The 23,040-nt window shown below is 38.3% G+C and overlaps 3 protein-coding genes across 4 annotated transcripts; 2 read left to right on the top strand and 1 right to left on the bottom strand.

Moving 5' to 3' along the window:
• Positions 1-27: 27 nt before the first annotated feature.
• Positions 28-5,467, top strand: LOC121794991 (lys-63-specific deubiquitinase BRCC36-like). The gene is made up of 10 exons (XM_042193415.1): positions 28-291; positions 2,028-2,153; positions 2,534-2,621; positions 3,265-3,350; positions 3,421-3,639; positions 3,895-4,061; positions 4,369-4,527; positions 4,616-4,696; positions 4,779-4,833; positions 5,024-5,467. The coding sequence occupies exons 1-10, from the start codon at positions 181-183 to the stop codon at positions 5,216-5,218; spliced, it is 1,287 nt and encodes a 428-aa protein (XP_042049349.1). The 5' UTR covers positions 28-180; the 3' UTR covers positions 5,219-5,467.
• A 75-nt stretch (positions 5,468-5,542) lies between these two features.
• LOC121794993 lies at positions 5,543-6,314 on the bottom strand. The gene is made up of 3 exons (XM_042193417.1): positions 6,222-6,314; positions 6,060-6,113; positions 5,543-5,970 (listed from the first exon to the last, which is right to left on the bottom strand). The coding sequence occupies exons 1-3, from the start codon at positions 6,264-6,266 to the stop codon at positions 5,707-5,709; spliced, it is 363 nt and encodes a 120-aa protein (XP_042049351.1). The 5' UTR covers positions 6,267-6,314; the 3' UTR covers positions 5,543-5,706.
• Positions 6,315-7,429: 1,115 nt separating this feature from the next.
• On the top strand, positions 7,430-9,701 carry LOC121797174. Of its 2 annotated transcripts, none has more exons than XM_042195914.1 (2): positions 7,430-7,566; positions 8,414-9,701. In XM_042195914.1, the coding sequence occupies exon 2, from the start codon at positions 8,505-8,507 to the stop codon at positions 9,585-9,587; it is 1,083 nt and encodes a 360-aa protein (XP_042051848.1). In that variant the 5' UTR covers positions 7,430-7,566; positions 8,414-8,504; the 3' UTR covers positions 9,588-9,701. The 2 variants fall into 2 exon arrangements, with proteins under 2 accessions (XP_042051848.1, XP_042051847.1); XM_042195913.1 differs by having other exon boundaries at positions 7,469-7,566; positions 8,289-9,701.
• Positions 9,702-23,040: the final 13,339 nt, after the last annotated feature.

Genomic DNA, 23,040 nt, shown 5'->3' on the forward strand with positions numbered 1-23,040 from the left:
TTTTCCCAAAACCCCAAACCAGACCAAACCCAATACGAGCTAGAATTCGAAGATTTCAACACATTTTTAGAAGAAAATAAGCAAAATTGTTCGGGAAAAAAGTGTCTATACGTTGGTAGATAGAGATTGAGAACTTTCTGATCAATATCTATAGAGAGAGTGTGGGAGTAAGAGAAAGGGATGTCTCTAACGAGTGTGAAGATGTCGGAGGATGTGTGGTTGACGTGCCTCACCCATGCATTGTCCACTGAGACTGAGGAGATCATGGGCCTTCTTCTTGGTGATATTCAGGTTCATTAACTTCCATTTTCTTTCAATTATTGCTCTTCATGTTTGCAATTCTTATGGGTTTTAGCTTCCTTCAAGTTTGCGTCTCTGTTTTGTTCCAATTTGGTTTTGGAAGGAGTCGTGCGTTTGTAGGTTTTTAGTTTTTTTTTTATATACCTAAGGCGTCGCAAACCTGCACATTTATGGTAGTATTTGGTTACAGAGCTAGCTTGAGAAATTTTGAGGACATTCATGGACTTGATTTTTTTTTGTATTATCCTACTGCCTCCTACTGGCTTCATTTTGTGAGTTGGCTTTGTAAATTTCATGGTTTCATCCTAGTTCGAGAAGATTTTGTCCTTAGAGTATTATGGTTTTACTGATTCATTGATGTTTCCACCCAATGGTTCCGTAAGTTTTGCCTTATTGACTTACTGATTGCAACAATTAAGTTTCTATGGTGTCCGCCCCCATAGCTTGGAACAAAAAGAGATTTATTGTCCAGTTGTACAACTGGTTAGATTAGGATTGACTAGGAAGATGTGAAATTTTGTAGGAAATTTGGATTTAATTTAGCAACAACTAAGGTCTCGTGGATCCTGTCTTGGAGAAATTTTGTGTTCTAAGGGACTTGTTTCTGAGGGTATGTTGCAGCTAAGCAGTTTCTTGCCTTTCTTGACGAGTGCCTATAATTTGTTTTTTTTTTCACATTTTCAAAGTTAGGATGATACACTTACTGTTTTGGAGGATTTGAAAACCAAAAGAAGAAAAAAGTTGTTAGGAGTTTCTGCAATGGTCGAATTTGACAGTGGAGGGTGACAGACCAGGAACTTGTGAAGTATTTCACATGAAAAACTCAATATTATAAAACCTTTGTCCTAGATTTATGGCCTCTTTCCAAAATGGGGGTTTTCAAGTTGTTTTGACTCGAGCTCCATGTGCAAGGAACTTATGCCTGAAAGTTCTAAAGCTTCCGTGATTAGGTTATTCTGAGGAACATTTACTCAAGTGCACTGACATATGCAAACCTGAACCTGAAGATTACAGATATTAAAGTTCTGAAACATATCAAATAATAGTAATATTATCTTTTTATCTGTACATTAATTATGTTTTGGGAAAATTTTAGCTGTATAAATTTACAAGTTTAGTAGTAGTATAAAATATTGCATTTGAAGTGATTTTGTTGTATCGAGGAACATTTTGCTTTAGTAATTAATAATAATGCTATTCGAAATGTTTGTGTAGCATGGATTCCAACTGAATTTAGTGTATATTGCTCATAAAATTAATCATATGTAATTGGTTGCTATTTTGTATTGCACTCTTATGATAGTAAGTAACATTTTATTTAATTATTCCGTTAAAAAATCATATTACTAAATTTTTATGTATTCAAGTTGGTTTTTATAAAAATAGAAAGTAATCTACGATGATTATCTTGTCTCCCTTTTCTGTTTTTCTTCTACTTTTAGAAAAATAACAGTAATTTATTATCTATTAGTTGTAGCAATGATGTAATTGCTGATTTGAAGAGAGCAGCTTTTTGGGTGTTAAATTATTTAATTTATAATTGATGCATAGAGGCATGTCGGTTAGTCAAGCCATTACTTATAGACAATTAACTGATCTTCAAAGTATGATGGTCTACTGAATCAATGCACTACTAGTGAACCATATAGATATAGGCACTTTTTGAAGAATATCCTACGTTTATCTGATAACGTGTGTGTTGCGTGCGCGCGTGTTTTTTCTTTCAGAGTTCTAAGAATGGTAATGTTACTGCATTGATTTGGGGAGCACTTCCACAACCACGTTCTGATCGACAGAAGGATAGAGTAGAGACTAACCCAGAGCAGCTGACTGCTGCATCAGTTCATGCTGAGATATCCTTTTACAACATCTTCATCTTATTGAACTTCTATGGATCTTTCTGAAAAAAAATAAAAATAAAAACAGATTGTAAAGTGGGTTATTGGTAGAATTTTTGTGTGCTTTTGAGTCTGAAGTACCCAAATTTTGGCTTATTGAACTTTTAAAATATTTTATATACTGCTAAACAAGTTTTATTAAATTATAAATTAGACAAGCATGAATATCGAATATTCGAATGAGAAAATCTTTAAAGCAGCTACATTAATTTTCTTATCACCTTTATGGCCACATATACACAGAAAACTTGTTGGAGAGTTCGGTTAATAAAATATGCTTATGTGTTATTCTCCCGATAACTGTTGATGACTTTGTGCAATTAACCTTATAACACAGAATGACAATGGAAACAGGAACTACGACTAGAGTGATTGGCTGGTATCATTCACACCCTCATATCACAGTCCTACCATCTCATGTTGGTGAGTTTTTTAATGACTCAAAATGTTCCTGGGGAAATAATTTGGGCTGTGTTGGCAGTTTTGATTTACCTTATGTTAAATTGCAACATTAAAAAAGGAAAGCATGAAATATGTAGCAATCTTGGTAGCGCCCATTTTCTAAACCCATTTCTTGCCTGACTTGGTTTTGGCTAAATTGGTATTAAACATTTTTAAGTCCATTGATAAAACCCTGGATTTTGGAGTTCTGTTCTCCAGCGAATTCAAAATTTACTTTCACAGATCGACTTGTATGCCTTACTCTAGGTTAGCTACCTCACACTCCGAGATAGTTTTCCTATGAATACTGTTTAGAAGGTGATGAAATCTAAGAAAATTTATGCAGTTGGTATATATTACGCCCAGTATACTTCAAAACTGTCATTATGTAGTAAAAGTCATTTTACAAAATTGGAGTGACCTTAGGCCCTTCTTAGTATGATGGAATGAAATGTGATTCCTTCTTCCATTCTATTCATTTTCTTGGTACAATGGAATGAATGAGGGAATGGAATGAAAATGCAATGAAATCATCATACCAAGAATGGCCTTAGTTCTTCTCTTCTGCTTGCCCTCTTCCTCATCTGTTATGCTATATGATTCCATCTTTCTGGGATTTCTGCAGATGTGCGAACTCAAGCTATGTATCAGCTATTGGATTCTGGGTTTATTGGTTTGATATTTTCCTGTTTCAGTGAAGATGCTCAAAAGGTTAGCTCTAACTAATACGATTGTCTGTGACATAATCAGATTTCTTTGCGGCTGATATAGATCATTATAGGTCGGAAGGATTCAAGTCATTGCATTTCAGTCTATGGATGGGAAGCAGGGTCACATGATGAAACCTCTTTCTCTCACTCCTGCTCAAAAAAGTTCTGTTATAGATTTAGATTCTTCGATGAGTTCTTCAGACAATGCAATTGCCTTGTTTGGTTCTTCCAAAGGAGAAACCATGGAACAAGACACTGGAGATTCGGAGGCAGCCAGTAGGGCTTCTACGGTATGCTTGAATTGAATCAAGATAGACTTGATTTTTGTGCATGTTCTGTCTTTGAAGTCTATGATGGTTTGCTATCATAATTCGTTGTAGCTCATCTGTTGAATATTGGACGTGGGTTTTTCATAAGCTTCCTTAAGAGTAAAATGTTTTGGGCTATTGAAATAGTGATATAGATTGAAAATGCATTCTTTTCCACAAGTGGGTTCGAATGTTTACTTGATTGGTCATATATAGTAACTCAACTTGTCTTGCTAGGGCTCGGGGAAATCACCACGTTTGGGAGGTTTTTTTGCTAATGCTAATGCTAAAACAGGAAACAATAGTCATGCTAACAGTTTGAATGATGCAATTCATGATTTTGATCCCATGGATATGTCTGAGGGTATGCAAGAAGCGATGCATTTGTCAAATTTGGAGATGAGGTAATGTGAGTACGAACTCTTATCTCTTCAATATTTCATTTCCCGAACTCATTGTCAAATGATGATTTCAAATCAGTAAAAGAATATATCTATGGCATTAAGAAAAATGAACTTTATCTATGGAAAGTGAAATTTTATATTGTCATTTCAAGAATTAGATAGAATAAGATGTTGGAATATTTGCACCTTTAATTGCTTGGCTCGAGACTTCAATGTGTTCATGAAATAACAAACATTCAACTTCACCTACCAAAAGTATGTCTGTCGATTTTGTATTGTTCTTAGAAGATATTTTGTTTGCTGGCAGTGGCGCAGAATATATCAGAAAGGAAATTCCTCTTCATGTTCTCCCTACATCATCCCTTCTGAGTCTCGATTCTCCTTTGTCATCATTTACAAATCTCCAGCGGGTGCTGTATGAAGAGGAGAAGACTGCGTACAATCAAGCAATGGCACAAAACACGAGGTGACATTAAGTGACTGGCATAACTCCCATTTTCTTTCTGACATTTTATTTTTCTTATCATAACCACCATTATTTGATGCATCTCCAGGGATGGAAAAATTCACCCCCTCTCTTTCATTCATCACACCTCCACGTACAAGTCTTCCATGTGTAAAATGATCGAATACTGGTATTGGATCATCAAACCTTTTCCACTTTGATACTTTTGCTCAATATTACTGATGTTTCTTATGTTGCTCTACTCTTTGCAGCTTGAGTCCCGCCATGACTGTTCTTCAAGATCGCTTGAGAGAAAATGAAATTCAGGTGAGTCATACATTGCCCTAGTTTTTATATCACCCTCGTGTTGGTAACTTTGTATGTATGATTTTGAGCTCTTCCTGACTCGTCTTGCCTACTTTATCCCCTTTCTGACCCCTTTCCCTTTATGCTCACACTATCTCGATTGAAAGAAGCTGAAGCTTCGTTTGACCCTGCAACTTTTCTTGAAAAACAGTTAAATCTGCTTACGGAAGAAGCCAACCAACTGGAATCAGAGGTTGCAAGAGGGAGTCCCTCAAATTCATCCCCCCGCTCTCCATCTCAAGGGCACAGGAGTAGTTCCTCTGGTCACAGGGACCTGTATCCGACGGACTTTAGCCACCTAAAAAATGTCAGTGGTAGCCGGAGCCGAAGAGGGTCCCAGTCATGAGAGGGCTTATTCTAGTGTGAGCTGAGCTTCCCCTTTTGCCTAAATCTTGAAGTGTTTATGCCTCATCTCTATCTTCTATCTCTGCTTTTCTACTATCATTTTGTCTTGGGAAGAAACAACTTTGAATATGGCATATGATTAAGTTTATATCGAAGTTATCATCACCCTTTATTGTTTCCAAATGCTACATTTATATCAACCTCTCTTTCTCAAGGTGATTCTATTGATGAAAAAATCTCTTTAGCAACCTCCATTGTTGTCATCTCTTTTTAGTCTGATTAAATGCATATTTTAGTAATAATAGTACTCCATTTATTATGATCACTGAAATAGAATGAGGGAACGATATCAAATCATCGCCATCCTACAAATCAAATAAAATCCTAAATTATTTTTCAAATAAATGCATCACTAGCCACCTTCCGTATGCACCAAAGAATTTATTTTAAACTAAATTCAAATATTGCATCTAAAAAGTGTAGATGGGTTTAGTTAGGGTTGTGTGGATAGCCAGGCCTGTTGGAGTAAGTCGATTGATTTGCACTTGGATTAGTCGAGGCGTCCGAGCTAGCGTTGCTGTAGTGATGGCTTTCAGGGGCGCCCGCGAAGGTGTTTCTGATAGCATCAGCTGCCCCTGTTGCTGCATTGGCAGCACCCGTGGCCACGCCACGGGCAAGGCTGGCTGCCCCGAGCACGGCTCCTTTGCCCACATCAGCCGCGCCTTGCGCCATGTTCTTGGCTTGTGTTCCAGTCTTTTATTTTAATTCGATATGAAAAAGTTTAGGTCGTCGATTCTTCTTAGTAATGGAAAAGAAATACTAATAATAGTAAGAATTTTTACCTCTTGAAGGAAATTCTGGTTCTCACCTTGATCTTGCAGGCTAGCTCTTCTCATCTACAATGAAATCATTATAGATGATATAAATGTAGTATTTGATGTATAATTACAAAGAAAATACCTGAGTTTGTAGAACAATTTGATGTATAATTACAAAGAAAATACCTGAGCTTGGCCTGAAAATGAGTCGTGGGGATCTTGACCAGCCATTTCTGTGTGTTTCTGTGGTTTTTCCAATGGAAATTAAGAATGTCTTAGAAACTTAATAAAGCTCTGATTTAATCACAATTTAGAGGTGAATTTATTTATAGTTAAAAATATGTCTTATCCTTTGCTTTACTCATTAATTTGTGCCTAAATATATGCATCACTTAACACATGGAGGGGTATGCGTAGAACTTGGGCATGGGCAAACATCTCAAACCACTTTCTTTTATGTTTGTTGTGTTGAATTTTTTTAAGAACCATTTTAAATTTTAATTGAACATTAGTAACATGTTTTGTTTTTGAGTGCATGTTTGGATTTAAATGGAAAAAATTATTTTTGATTTTTTAGTTGTTAAAATTGTTTATTTATGGAGTATATAGATGTCATAGTTTGCCAAGCACGACTAGTATAAACAACTCCAAAAGTAAATTAAGGGAATTATCTTTGACTTCTCACTATTAATACCTAATTGATCTTCTATAGACCTGTTCTTTTTTACATGCTTAATATGACTTTGAATTTAATATTTCTAGAAAACCATCTACTTGAATTATATACTCTATAAATTATATTGTGTCAACTCAAGACAATACTTTAATTCATGTCACAGTTTATGTAGGTAGATATATAAGTACTATGGTAGCCCAATACAAGGTGTCTCAGAGAATAATTGACAAAAAATGATGTATAAAGAAATTTTGGACATTAAATTATTTATCTCCTAATTTTACTGGTTTAATTGGGCTCCGCAATTACTTATTTTATTCGGCATAATTGATAGGGTTAAATTGATAGGAAAATTAGGAAGAGACTGAATTCTACCAAATGTAATGGATCAACCCTTTCAAATAAAAAGTTGGTACAATGACAATTAATGCTTATAATATCATATTCAAATAAACCTAAAAAGTCATAAGCTTTATGTGTTGTAGACTATCAAAATAATTATTTAACCTGCAATTAATTTCTGATGTGGGTATTTCAATATGCATCATAAAATTCTTATTTCACAGATCCAAATAAATTGGACATTACAGAATATAAATAAATAAATGTGATTTTTGATTTCTGCTGTTTATAATTATTTTTCCAGACTTAGTAACCGGAATTACCGATGAGGACGCGCCACAAAATGGAAAAGAAGGACATTTCAGTAATTTCGAGGAGACATTTCCTATAAATAGGCTCTTCTTCTACCTGAACATATTTTCTCCAATTCAACCAGCAGCTGTTGCAGTTCTGAAATCTTCGCCGCTTCCTCAGGCGAAATCCCTACCTGAATCAGCGCCGGATCGGGCTCGGGTACGTTGAATTTCTTCATATGTTGCGCTTCTACGTCGGATGGAATTTTCTGCAATTTGTTTGGTTTAATTGCGTGAATTTTGTGAGATTTGGAAAAAAAAATCGAGAATTTTGGCGGGGCTATTGTTGATGGAGGTTAATCACGCAGGTTTTATGGATTTAAATGCTGTATTTGCTTGTATTTTATGAGTTTCTGTAAATTGTATGATTGCTTTAATATTAAAGGTGATTCTTTTTTCCTTTTGTTTTTTCTCTTGGAAGTAGAATCCGTGAATTATCTACGGTTTACCTATCCTTTTTTCCATCATTTTTAGACTTTTTAATGTTCGTACGTGGAGATGAGAGAATTTTTAAGCTCGAAGCGTAACAGCTTTTAATCCGAGGTTTATATGGTGTTTGCTTTTGTTGAAGGTAAAACCGATTTAATTTGTTGGATCTGTGATTTTGTTTTATAATGCGTGGAGCTTTCAATAAATCAAAGGGTAATTTGTCATAGATTTTGAGTGATCTCGATGGTAATAATTAAAATTTTGTTGAATTTTCTTCGATGTTTAGGGTTTAATGGAGGTTAGATTGTTTCATACGTTTATTCAAAGTTATCTAATAAGTTTCATATTGGTTTCGGGCTAATGATGAAGAAATATGTTATGTAGTGACATTTCGTGATTTCCGTTCATAAAAAAAATACTATTAACGAACGCAAAAACCTTTGAATTGAATAGGAAGCAGTTTCGGCGCGCAGAGGAACAGATTTGTAGTAGTTTTTTAGATTTCTCAGAATGCCAAAAGATAGGAGGGTGAATTCCTCGTCTTTTGACCATTCTATGGTCTCCCCTTATTCTTGCAGCCCGAAGATTTCAGATAGCAAGAATAGCAACAGCTCTTTGCCTCTTGTCGGGGATGAAAAGGAATGGGATGAAGTTCAATGCCCCATTTGTATGGAGCAGCCCCACAATGCTGTCTTGTTACTCTGTTCTTCCCATGAGAAAGGTTGTCGTCCTTTTATCTGTGACACGAGCTACCGACACTCCAATTGTTTCGATCAGTTCAGGAAGTTATCATCTGGGAAAGCAAATTTGCATGCTTTATCGGAGGAACTTCAATCTGATCTCGTATGCCCCCTCTGTCGAGGGAAGGTCACAGGTTGGGATGTCGTATACCTTGCGAGAAAATTCTTGAATTCTAAGACGAGAAATTGTTCTTTAGAAACTTGTAGCTTCAGTGGAAACTATGCAGAGCTGAGGAAGCATGCTAGGCTCGAGCACCCATGTGGACGCCCATCAGAGGCCAGTCCCAATCGGCAGGCGAACTGGACCACGCTGCAGCAACAAGGGGACTTCATAGATGCACATGCATACCAGTCGGATATCGAATATGACTCAAACACATGGCCTGGCTGGGATACATTGTTTCCCTTGGATGAGTTGCTGGAAGACGAACTCTGGAGTACAGGAAGCTTGTTTGACCTCCCGAGTGGTATATCCGATGTTGAGGATGATCTGTCAACGATAAACGGTCTCGCAATACCATATTTTAGCCCATACGTTGTTTACCCGGGTGATGACATGGTGGATTCCGACAGCTCAAGAAACGGAGATCTTGACATTATCGATTATGGCAGCTCGAGAAGCGGAGGAGATGGGCCACAGTGGGCCACTGTATCTGGTCCTAGCTTGAATCTTCATTTGGGAAACGCTGCGCCAAGTTCAGGGTCCGGACCAACTAATCATAGTGGAGATGATGCAAATGTTTCAAGCTCAAGACCAAGTTATCAAATGCAAGAAGGTCAGTCGAATTCAAGGTCAAGATCGAGTCATAGCAGGGCAGATGATCCTGCGAGTTCAAGGGCAAGCAATTCAAATGCTTCAAGATCGGGGGTGAGGTATCACAGAGAAATCGATCATGGAAGTTCAAGGCGGAGATCAAGCTATGGTAGGGAAAGCGAACAGCGTTATTCTAGGTCGAGGGAAGTTCCACCTCGAGTAAGAAGGTCTGGTACAAGGAGTTTTCCAGACGCCTAGTGAAAGTCGTGGTTGAGGAGATTAAGCATGTACTGTTTTTGTATTTTTTGCTTTCTTTAACTCTGGAAATTATTTATTTTTTTCATTTATGGTCGATTTTATTTTTTTTGTTGATGCGATTTCCCAAAGATCGATATTTCCAGTGTTCCTCACAAACATAGCATAATAGGAGTATCCAACTTGAGCATACAATGTTTTGTTTAAAATACAATTTTCCTTGACGAAAATAAAAAAGAAGCAAGTATGGAAAAAGATGGTGCTTGAGTGGCTTTTTTAGTCCTTGAGCATGCATGTCATCTTATTGTAGATTCTTATTACATGCATAATTTCGATAAAATATTAGTATTTTGTAAAACATGAGGAATGGGATGAATAGTAGTAGTAGACTAGTAGAATGATTTATTGTCAAACTGGAAACTATTAATATTCCAAAGGTACAGACAGGTGCTTGGAAATTACTACTGTAGTCTGTAGTATAATAGAAATACTAGTAATCTAAAACATAATTATGTATTTAAATAGGAAATTAATAACCACGATATGACAATAGGAAGTGCATAAACCATAAATCTTAGAACTGCATAACTTCATTTAGCCAGTTTCTGATACCTTCCCTCTCATCAGCCGCAAGAAAGTGTCCGATCCTGCACCATCAAAATGACTCAAAAGCCCTTAGAGATATCAGAGGAGGAGTGATACATTTAGAAGTACCATCCATATGTCTCGAACGCTATTCTTTGAAAACCGGAACGGGCTCTTTGGCTATGCCTCGGATGAACTATGTTCCAAAAACTAACTAGTGAATAATTGGCCTTTTGCATGATTTTGAAAGAATAGAGATACGTACAAAGCACGTGAAATAGGGAGATCGGGAGAAGGGCAGCCGGATTGAGCGATGGGCGAATGATGCTGCAGGGGTAAAATGGTCAACAATTATTTTAGCCAGTATATGATATGTGCACTCTCTAGCTCATCATTAGGCGAAAGATGGTGTCCGATCCTACAACACGAAGACGAGCAAAATGACTCAAAACTCCTTGAGATATCATTACTTGTATTTAGGATGATAAATTTAGAAGTACCCTCCCTTCATATGTCTGGTAAAATATATATTGAAAACCGGATGAGTTTCCAATCTGTGTTTGATGAACGAAGACATCAGTTGTTCCAAAACATAACTAGTGAATATTTGGTAACAAATATTATGCATGATTTTGAAAGAAAAAAGAGGTAGAGATATGTACAAAGTCCGTGAGCATGAACGAAGACATCAGTTGTTCCAAAACATAACTAGTGAATATTTGGTAACAAATATTATGCATGATTTTGAAAGAAAAAAGAGGTAGAGATATGTACAAAGTCCGTGAGCTAGGAAGATCGGGAGAGTGGCAGCTCTGTTTCTTGATGGACGAATGAGGTTGCGCATGCGGCTGCAAGGGTAAAATGGTCAACATTTTAGTAACACCACCAACTTGTTTGTTTCGTAACATTTCATAAAATCAAACCTAGCTTGGGGAAGCCAACCATTGAGGGCGAGAATGGCGGTCAAATTGATAGGAGGGTAAGCGTTGCCATTATGATATCGGCCGCGACCAAAGCATGTTGCAGAGTGAAGAGCTACTGCAGCTCCAACGCCAATACCCCCAACACCAAGTTTTACTGCAACCAAACAAATCATCCCGCGTTTTGGATGTCTAAATCACTCCACAAGAGTGTATATATATATATATATATAGCGATGTATTAATTTCCTTTTCCTATATTTCCTCCTTTTTCCTTCTTAATATCAGCCATTAGATTAGAGAAATGGACGGTCAAGATCAACATTGGGTAATTAATCCCGTGTTGCATTATTTGTCCTATTTTGTGCATTATGAGGGTACAATAGTAATCTAATAATGGCTGGAAACCGCTACGAATAATGCACCACATGGTCACGAGTAATGCATATAATTGCCTATATAATGCACAATATGTGAACTGCAATGCATACGAACAAGATGTGTTGTGTTATGATGTTTGACACACGTTTCTTGTTTCCCCTAAGGGTTTAATAAGCTTAGGGGCTAAGGTATAGTACGTAGACATGTATGTAATCTTCACATGGTAACGAGTAATGGATATATTTGACTATATAATGCACAATTTGTGAACTGCAATGCATACGAACAAGATGTGCTGTGTTATGATGTTTGACACACGTTTCTTGTTTCCCCTAAGGGTTTAATAAGCTTAGGGGCTAGGGTATAGTACGTACGCATTAATAACAAATTATAAAACGATACGAATAATTCACCAAATTGTCACGAGTAATGGATGTTATTAACTATATAATGCACAATATGTGAATTGCAATGCATACGAATAAGATGTACCATGTTATGATGTTTGACACACGTTTCTTGTTTCCCCTAAGGGTTTAATAAGCTTAGGGGCTAGGGTATAGTACGTAGACATTACTAAATGCACGTATGTAATCTTCAATCCGTTGATTAACCCATATACACAATACCTCTAATAATGCATAATATACTGAGATAATGACAATTAACAGCTACATAATGCACTACCTAAACCAAATAATGCACATACGTATATTCCAATAACAACAATTTGTTAGTAATGTCTACGTACTATACCCTAGCCCCTAAGCTTATTAAACCCTCAGGGGAAACAAGAAACGTGTGTCAAACATCATAACATGGTACATCTTATTCGTATGCATTGCAGTTCACATATTGTGCATTATATAGTTAATAACATCCATTACTCGTGACAATTTGGTGAATTATTCGTATCGTTTTATAATTTGTTATTAATGCGTACGTACTATACCCTAGCCCCTAAGCTTATTAAACCCTTAGGGGAAACAAGAAATGTGTGTCAAACATCATAACACAGCACATCTTGTTCGTATGCATTGCAGTTCACAAATTGTGCATTATATAGTCAATTATGTCCATTACTCGTTACCATGTGAAGATTACATACGTGTCTACGTACTATACCCTAGCCCCTAAGCTTATTAAACCCTTAGGGGAAACAAGAAACGTGTGTCCAAACATCATAACATGGTACATCTTATTCGTATGCATTGCAGTTCACATATTGTGCATTATATAGTCAATTATATGCATTACTCGTGACCATGTGGTGCATTATTCGCAGATACCAAAATGTGGCAGTTACTTTTCCGTCAAATGTCAATAATAACCCTGTAATGCATACAACCAACTTCTATAATGCAACACGGAACCAGTTTTATAGAATCAATCTGATCCATTGATGCCTTAGATCTAATGCGTAATATTAAGAAGGAAAAAGGATCTAAGATGTGAAAAGGAGAATTACGCTCCCCTAGGGATGTATTCATTTCCTTTTCCTATATTTCCTCCTTTTTCCTTCTTAATATCAGCCATTAGATTAGAGAAATGGACGGTCAAGATCAACATTGGGTAATTAATCCCGTGTTGCATTATTTGTCCTATTTTGTGCATTATGAGGGTACAATAGTAATCTAATAATGGCTGGAAACCGCTACGAATAATACACCACATGGTCACGAGTAATGCATATAATTGCATATATAATGCACAATATGTGAACTGCAATGCATACGAACAAGATGTGTTGTGTTATGATGTTTGACACACGTTTCTTGTTTCCCCTAAGGGTTTAATAAGCTTAGGGGCTAGGGTATAGTACGTAGATATGTATGTAATCTTCACATGGTAACGAGTAATTGATATATTTGACTATATAATGCACAATTTGTGAACTGCAATGCATACGAACAAGATGTGTTGTGTTATGATATTTGACACACGTTTCTTGTTTCCGCTAAGGGTTTAATAAGCTTAGGGGCTAGGGTATAGTACGTACGCATTAATAACAAATTATAAAATGATACGAATAATTCACCAAATTGTCACGAGTAATGGATGTTATTAACTATATAATGCACAATATGTGAACTGCAATGCATACGAATAAGATGTACCATGTTATGATGTTTGACACACGTTTCTTGTTTCCCCTAAGGGTTTAATAAGCTTAGGGGCTAGGGTATAGTATGTAGACATTACTAAATGCACGTATGTAATCTTCAATCCGTTGATTAACCCATATACACAATACCTCTAATAATGCATAATATACTGAGATAATGACAATTAACAGCTACATAATGCACTACCTAAACCAAATAATGCACATACGTATATTCCAATAACAACAATTTGTTAGTAATGTCTACGTACTATACCCTAGCCCCTAAGCTTATTAAACCCTTAGGGGAAACAAGAAACGTGTGTCAAACATCATAACATGATACATCTTATTCGTATGCATTGCAGTTCACATATTGTGCATTATATAGTTAATAACATCCATTACTCGTGACAATTTGGTGAATTATTCGTATCGTTTTATAATTTGTTATTAATGCGTACGTACTATACCCTAGCCCCTAAGCTTATTAAACCCTTAGGGGAAACAAGAAACGTGTGTCAAACATCATAACACAGCACATCTTGTTCGTATGCATTGCAGTTCACAAATTGTGCATTATATAGTCAATTATATCCATTACTCGTTACCATGTGAAGATTACATACGTGTCTACGTACTATACCCTAGCCCCTAAGCTTATTAAACCCTTAGGGGAAACAAGAAACGTGTGTCCAAACATCATAACATGGTACATCTTATTCGTATGCATTGCAGTTCACATATTGTGCATTATATAGTCAATTATATGCATTACTCGTGACCATGTGGTGCATTATTCGCAGATACCAAAATGTGGCAGTTACTTTTCCGTCAAATGTTAATAATAACCCTGTAATGCATACAACCACCTTCTATAATGCAACACGGAACCAGTTTTATAGAATCAATCTGATCCGTTGATGCCTTAGATCTAACGCGTAATATTAAGAAGGAAAAAGGATCTAAGATGTGAAAAGGAGAATAACGCTCCCCTATATATATATATATATATATTGAAAACATGAAGAAAACTAGATTAATTAGTAGACTCTTACTGCCAGCAGGCTCAGTTGAGAGCAAGTTAGCAACGCGTGCTACTGAGGCATCTAAACCTCCCAAGTCGTCGTATGGAGTTTCTTCTGTAGACACAACTCCCATATCGTAATCAAACCCTGACACACAAATATATGCTTGATTTTTGAGTTTAAGTTGCATAATAAGATTGATGTAAAATTTATCTGTTTTTCGTCCTTACATGTTGCGGCATTAAAGCTAGCTACTCCGGGAATGGGGCGAGTTGGAGCAGTTGGGCGGGCATATCCATTTTATCTTTATCATAAAGTTCAATTTTTATAGAAAAACATGAAGCCTTAGAACAAATAGCATTATTATATGTGCTTACATTAGGAAGATTGATTTGTAGCAAGTTTGATTTCCAAGTGCAAAATAAGATCCAACTACTAATGTTCACTCTCTTCGAAGAAAAAAAAAGGAAACAAAGGTTTTTGTACATGAGATGCATGCATGAGGTTTTGTGTATTGTTATGGAAATACACATAAAAAACCACCTAATTTTAGATAATGCATATTGCAATTTTATATGACTGCATATCTCCTTTCTCTCATATCATATCTTTATGATATGAGAATATGTATAATGTAATCTTTTAATCTTTACATGGACCCGTCTTCGTTGAGACTGTGAAGCCAAACTATTGTGGCCTTGGGCTCTCCTATAGGATCAACCACAAGTGTTGCATTTGTACCTGATTTTTCACACCCAAAACACTTCATTACAACTACTTGAAGGTTTGCAAAGAAATTATGAACACGAGGGAGAGAATTTGCACTAACTAGAGCCCAATCTTGCTGAACGCGGCGGCATTTTGGTTATCTAACTTAAGTTCTCAAGAATTGAAGAATTCCTTTGTGATACGTGTAGAAATCATGGAATAATATATGTACGGTCAATGGATTTTGACCAAATAATAAAAGTGACGAGACATCTAATTTTGTGAAATTAAATGATATAGCGTCAATCTACCTTTTACGTAGATAAATATAGTATATTCGCATTCTCAAATCCGATTTTCGGTGAGTGGGAAATAGTGGATTAAAATTGGGCATAATTAGCTTTAATTAAAGCTTGGAGTTTGAGCTTAGTGAATAATTAACTAGTGTTAATTATCTCATATTGGAGAAGTGACACATCTTTTAATGTGCTTATATTAAGTGACTTTATGTTACTTAATAATTATAGTGGACCAAGATGGGTGAAAGAGCCCACACGCGCGCGCCACCGCCGCCGCAGCCCGCTCGAGCCCGTGCCCGTGGTCGCGGGCCCGATCTCGATCTTGATCTTGGACTTGGACTTGGACTTGGGCTTGGCTCTGGACCCGTAGTAATCTTTTTAGACCACCGCTGAGTCAGCAATCCAAGTGGCTTGACACATCGTCAAGCGTGACACAGTCAAAGCCTACACGGCTGCCACGTGAGAAATCTACAAGCTCCACACGCGAAAGGCACACTCCTGCCACAAGCTTGTAACCGCCGACGGTTACGAATGAGCCATGATGAGCCTTCATGGCTTGGTTGACCCTGCATGGTGGCTTGGTCTATAAATAGGCTAGCCATTCCACTGCATTAGACACATTATTCACAACATTCACACGCATAAGCTCTCTCCCTCTCTCTGCATTGTTTTTCTGTCGAAAGCTCTGTCCTCTCCTCCATCCAGTTCGCCGGAGCTCTGTTGATTGCGTTGCTGCTTCACCAGAGACGTAGCCATTTTATCTTTGGGGACGACACGCCAAACCGAGAGCACTACCGGGGCGTATCTCGTCTTGTGGAAAGAGGCCTCCTCGACTCGGCTAAACCACTGTTCACGGTTACTGTTTCGAATTTCTCAATTGTAATTTCATTTCATTTTCCCCTTTTGTATTCCTTCTTTTGGGTTGTATTACGCCCGATTATATTTCTTGTAATCCCATAAACCAACAATCGCAAGACGAGATACCTTGCCATTAAAGGAATTTGGACTATAAACTGAACTTAACACTTTCGAAACATTTAACACATTTGCTGGAGATGTCGACTGAATCCAACACCGCTGCTGCCACCTCCACCGCCGCCATTTCCTCTACCATGGCGACCACTGGACCTGTCAACACGTCATCGATTCCATCGATGATGCCAACCCCCGGGTTCTATCCATCTTCATCAACAACCCCTTGGGAGTTTGTTAACCCCCTTGGGCCCACTAGTGGATCCACCTCGAGTGGATCGGCTGGTTCCACTGTTAGTGGTTCCTTCGGATTCTTTAATGGATCGAGTGCTGGGGCCTTCGGGTCTCACACGAATGCTGGGGCCTTCGGGTCTCACGCGGGTGCTAGTCCCTTCGGGGCTGGTACGACCATGGCGGGCTCTATGCCCAACATGAATGATGGGGGCTCTATGCCCAACCACGTTGTTGGCTCCTTCGGGGGCAATGGAATTGGTTCCTTCCATGGACCAAGTGCGGCACCTTTGGCACCAAGAATGATGCCACCTGCCTAGAAGCCACCAAAGTTTGGAGGATCTGACTTCAAAAGGTGGTACGGGTACCAAAAGATGTTGTTCTACTTGACAACATTGGGCGTCTCCAACTTCCTCACGGAAAACGAGCCGCCCGCGCCAAGCGATCAAGAGACCAGGCTCGAAGTCATGGCGGACTATGAAGCTTGGAGAAAAGGAGATTATCTTTATAAAAATTTCATTCTAACTGCTTTAGATGATAGTTTGTACAATGTATACTCCGTTGTAACCACATCAAAAGAGATGTGGGAAAGCCTAGAAAGAAAGTATAGCATAGATAATGCTGCAGGTACTGAACAAGTTGTAGCATCCAAATTTATGGACTACAAGATGGTCGACTCTCGACCCATCATGGAGCAAGTTCAAGAGCTCCAAATGATCATACACACACTAGTGGCTGAAGGGATGACCTTGCCCGACAAATTCTTAAGGTGCACGATCATCGACAAACTTCCTCCTAGTTGGAAGGACTTCAAGAGCTATCTCAAACACAAGCGAAAGCACATGACCCTTGAAGACTTGATCGTGAAATTGCGCATTGAGGCTGATGTGCGCAAAAGTGACCAAAAGGCCAAGGGCTTTAGCCCACTTGAAGCCAAAGCCAATCTGTTGGAGCGAGGCGGTCCCTCCAACAAATGCCCTCGCCCAAGTCAAAAGGATAAAGGGAAGGGAAAACAGCCTGCAAAGAAATTTGAAGGCGAATGCTTCAAGTGTGGCAAAACTGGCCACTTTGCCAAGGACTGCCGCAACAAGAAGAATCCGGCGGCCCACGTCGTTGAGAAGGAGTTCAAAGACTGGGATGAAAACGACCTCATTCCTGTGGTCTCAGAAGAAGTTAACCTTGTTGATAACAAGGGTGGCTGGTACATCGACACCGGCGCTACTGCTCATGTCTGCTCAGATAGGAGCAAGTTTGCCTCATACACTGCGGTTGAAGGAAGGAAGATCAACATGGGGAATCAAGCATCGTCCGAAGTTCTTGGCATTAGCAACGTGATTCTCATGATGACGTCTGGCGTCACTATCACTTTGAAGGATGTACTGCATGTCCCGGACATCCGCAAGAACCTAGTGTCAGGATCAATACTAGATAATAAGGGGTTTAAACTTGTATTTGAGTCTGATAGGTTTGAATTGTACAAGTTTGGAAAGTCACTCGGAAAAGGTTATGTAACCGATGGACTTTTCAAGCTCAGTGTGGCAACTCGCAGTGTTGCAAAGCCGTTGGCTAATAATAATAAAGAATCTACTTCCTCTTACTTGACTGAGTGTTCAAATTTGTGTCATTGTAGATTGGGACATGTAAATTCAAAAGCCATTACAAGATTAGTGAATTTAGATTTACTAAAGGCTAATGAAGTGGATACACAAGATAAATGTGAAATTTGTCTTGAAGCAAAAATGACTAAGTTGTCGTTTCACTCGGTTGAACGAAGCGCAAAACCCCTTGAATTAATTCACACGGACGTATGTGATTTAAAGATGGTGCAAACTAGAGGTGGTAAAAGGTACTTTATCACTTTCATAGATGATTGCACAAGGTATTGCTACTTTTATCTTTTAAGAATTAAAGATGAAGCAATAGAAGCGTTCAAAAATTATAAGAACGAAGTTGAGAATCAACTTGGTTGTAAAATCAAAACGATTCGAAGCGATAGATGAGGCGAATATGTAGCCCCGTTTGAGGAGTTATGCAACGCAAGTGGTATAATTCATCAAACAACTGCTCTCTATTCACCACAATCTAATGGTGTTGCAGAACGCAAAAATCGAACTCTAAAAGAGATGATGAATGCACTGCTTCTGACTTCAAGATTACCACATAACATGTGGGGGGGAAGCTGCTTTGACAGCCAACTATATCTTGAATAAAATCCCTCTCAAAGGAAAAGATGTTACTCCTTATGAGTTGTGGAAGGGAGGGAAGCCATCCTATAAATACCTCAAAGTGTGGGGGTGTTTGGCAAAGGTGATGGTTCCTCCGCCCAAAGAAGTTACAATCGGACCTAAAACGGTTGATTGCATCTTCATAGGATATGCACTTAATAGTAGTTCATATCGATTTGTTGTTCACAAGTCTGAAATATCGACTATTACAGTAGGAACAACAATTGAGTCAAGGAATGTTGTATTTCTCGAAAATACATTTCCTTGCAAAGACAAGGAAAAAGTCTTAACTAATTCTGAGACAAGAATTGAAGTAGAAGCCACTAGTTCTAAATCAGCGGACAAGGAACCTGAATCGCGCAAGCGTGCAAGGCCTGGTCCAAAGGATATAGGACTAAGACGTGGTAGTAGGGTCAGAACACCAAAAACATTTGGTCCTAAATACATTGCTTTTATGTTAGATGAAGAACCGACATCTATAAAAGTAGCCTTTGATGGCCCAGATGAGCTACATTGGAGAGAAGCTGTTCAAAGCGAATTGATTCAATTTTGCTAAACCACACTTGGGTGCGGGTAGATCTACCTGAAGGTGCGAAACCTCTAGGTTGCAAATGGGTACTTAAAAGGAAATTTAAGGCCGATGGAACAGTGGATAAGTATAAAGCCCGACTAGTAGTAAAGAGTTTTAAACAAAAGGAAGGACATGACTTCTTCGATACCTATTCACCTGTAACAAGGATTACATCTATCCGAGTGCTTCTCGCTATTGCTGCATTGCACAATCTTGAGATTCATCAAATGGATGTAAAGACCGCGTTTCTAAATGGTGAACTAGAAGATGAAATTTATATGGAGCAACCCGAAGGGTTTGTAGTACCTGGACAAGAGAAAATGGTATGCAAGCTCGTAAAGTCTCTATATGGATTGAAACAAGCGCCATTGCAATGGCACTTGAAGTTTGATAATGTGATGTTATCAAATGGATTTAAAATCAACGGGTGCGACAAATGTGTCTACATCAAGAGAACTAATAACGACCATGTTATAGTGTGTCTATACGTTGATGATATGTTAATCTTGGGTAGCAACACTCAAGTAATTAACGATACAAAGGCCATGTTAAAGAGAAACTTTGACATGAAAGACATGGGTCTAGTCGATGTAATTCTTGGAATGAAGATTCTAAGAACGTCTGATGGAATCATCTTAACACAATCACATATGTTAAAAAGATATTGAATAAATTCAAAGCCTATGATGGCGCGCCGGTTAAGACTCCAATTGAACTCGACGTTCACTTGAGCAAGAACAAAGGTGAGCCCATTGCACAAGACGAGTACGCACGGGTCATCGGATGCATTATGTACTTGACTAATTGTACTCGACCTGACATTGCTTATGTCGTGAACAAGTTGAGTCGTTACACGAGCAATCCAAGCAAGGAGCATTGGAGAGCTCTTGTGAGGGTTTTGAGATATTTAAAACATACTCAAAATCATGGGCTACACTTCTCGAGATACCCCCGGTACTTAAAGGGTACTGTGATACAAATTGGATATCCGACAATAGAGACTCACTTTCAACAAGTGGATTCGTCTTTACTATTGGGGGTGGTGTTGTATCATGGAAATCCACAAAATAGACATGTATAGCCCGATCAACAATGGAATCGGAGTTCATTGCCTTAGATAAGACTGGTGAGGAAGCCGAGTGGCTTAAGAACTTCCTTGAAGATATTCCATGTTGGTCTAAGCCAGTGCTGATCCACTGCGATAGCCAAGCGGCTATTGGAAGGGCAAACAATGGCTTCTATAATGGTAAATCTCGACATATACGTCGACGACATAACACCGTGAGACATTTTATTACAATTGACTATGTGAAGTCAATAGATAATCTAGCGGATCCGCTAACCAAAGGGTTAAACCGTGATTAAATGAATAAGTTGCTAGAGGGAATGAGTTTGAAATCCACAAACTAAAGAATTATCATGTGGTAACCCAACCATGATGACTGGAGATCCCAAGAACTTGGTTCAAAGGGACAACTAAGCTATGAGAGTTCATGAGAAACACTCAACTATATCTATTCCCTAGAGAGCAATAGAGTGTCGGAAAGCTTGCCTAGAGGTGAGACTAAGTCTATGACTTTTAATGACTCCTAAAGGATCTCGAGGAGATTGAGTTCTCAAGGAGACCGAGTAGGGCAAGATACTCGATTAGGAATCACCTATATAAGTGTGAAGTGAGGCCGCTTCAAATAACACACTTATGAACCCAAAGGGGTGTCCAAGGCCGCAAAGGACATAAAACGTGAGAACGGATGAGGTTGAGGTGTCTAAGCGTTAACACCATTGTCTCGGTGCACGCCGTGGGGGATTAGTTCAAAGCATCGCGCTACTAAGCCGCCTGTGTATCCGATGGTGTCGACTATGGATGGTTCAAAGCCAACAACTACATATTCTTATGCTTATATACCTCTCGAGGGTTGAGCTTGTGTCTGCATGCATATGTATTTGGCTATTTCCACTCATGTGGGGGATTGTAGAAATCATGGAATAATATATGCCCGGTCAATGGATTTTGACCAAATAATAAAAGTGAGGAGACATCTAATTTTGTCAAATTAAATTATATAGCGTCGATCTACATTTTACGTAGATAAATGTAGTATATTCACATTCTCAAATCCGATTTCCGGTGAGTGAGAAATAGTGGATTAAAATTGGGCATAATTAGCTTTTAATTAAAGCTTGAAGTTTGAGCTTAAGGAATAATTAACTAGTGTTAATTATCCCACATTGTAGAAGTGACACATCTTTTAATGTGCTTAAATTAAGTGACTTTATGTTACTTAATAATTATAGTGGCCAAGATGTGTGAAAGAGCCCACACGCGCGCGCCGCCGCCGCCCGCCCGAGCCAGAGCCCGTGCTCGTGGTCGAGGGCCGCGGGCCCGGTCTCGATCTTGGCAATTGGTCTTTGGGTGGTCTTTGGGCTTGGGTCTGGACCCGTAGTAATCTTTTTAGACCACCGTTGAGTCAGCAATCCAAGTGGCTTGACACATCGTCAAGCGTGGCACAGTCAAAGCCTACACGGCTGCCATTGTTTTTCTGTCGAAAGCTCTGCCCTCTCCTCCATCTAGTTCGTCGGAGCTCTGTTGATTGCGGTGCTGCTTCACCAGAGACGTAGCCGTTTTATCTTTGGGGACGACACGCCAAACTGAGAACACTACCGGAGCGTATCTCGTCTTGCGGAAAGAGGCCTCCTCGACTCGGCTAAACCACTGTTCACGGTTACTGTTTCGAATTTCTCAATTGTAATTTCATTTCAGTTTCCCATTTTGTATTCCTTCTTTTGGGTTGTATTACGCCCGGTTGTATCTCTTCTAATCCCAGAAACCAACAATATGTGATGAAGATGAGACACCACACCCCTATTTATGTCCTCAAACAGTGGTGGAAATTATTGATATGTTATGATTTATTTTTAATTTTTTGGTACATTGCAATGGTCATTATATATTTTACGATCTTAAATCAATTTTTTTACATAAATATATGATAAATGACAATATTACATAAATTTATGGTAAACCTGATAAAAAAAGTACTGATTAAACCGGGGAACAACAAAAATAAACATGTGGAGAAAATTTAATTCTATTGATATTATATGATACTATATTCTTACATTTATTGTTAGATTACAATTATCATTAATTTACGATCTTAAATCGACAAGTAGAGAATAAATTTATGGCAAATATATGGTCTATTACAATACTCCATATTACATAAATTTATATTGGCGTGCACCATGCGAATTTCGCGTAATTCAGATATCATTTTTTTTTCGCCATTTTTGGCATCTACGGCATCACCTACGTTGTCAACTAGATTTGCATCATAATGTATAGAACGTTTCTTGCGCCGGCTCAAGCACCGTGCAAATTTCAATTCATTCTACTTATATCGAAAAATATTCATCAACGATGCCAGAAAA

The sequence above is a fragment of the Salvia splendens genome, chromosome 3 (assembly GCF_004379255.2).
Source record: "Salvia splendens isolate huo1 chromosome 3, SspV2, whole genome shotgun sequence".
Lineage (NCBI taxonomy): Eukaryota > Viridiplantae > Streptophyta > Magnoliopsida > Lamiales > Lamiaceae > Salvia > Salvia splendens.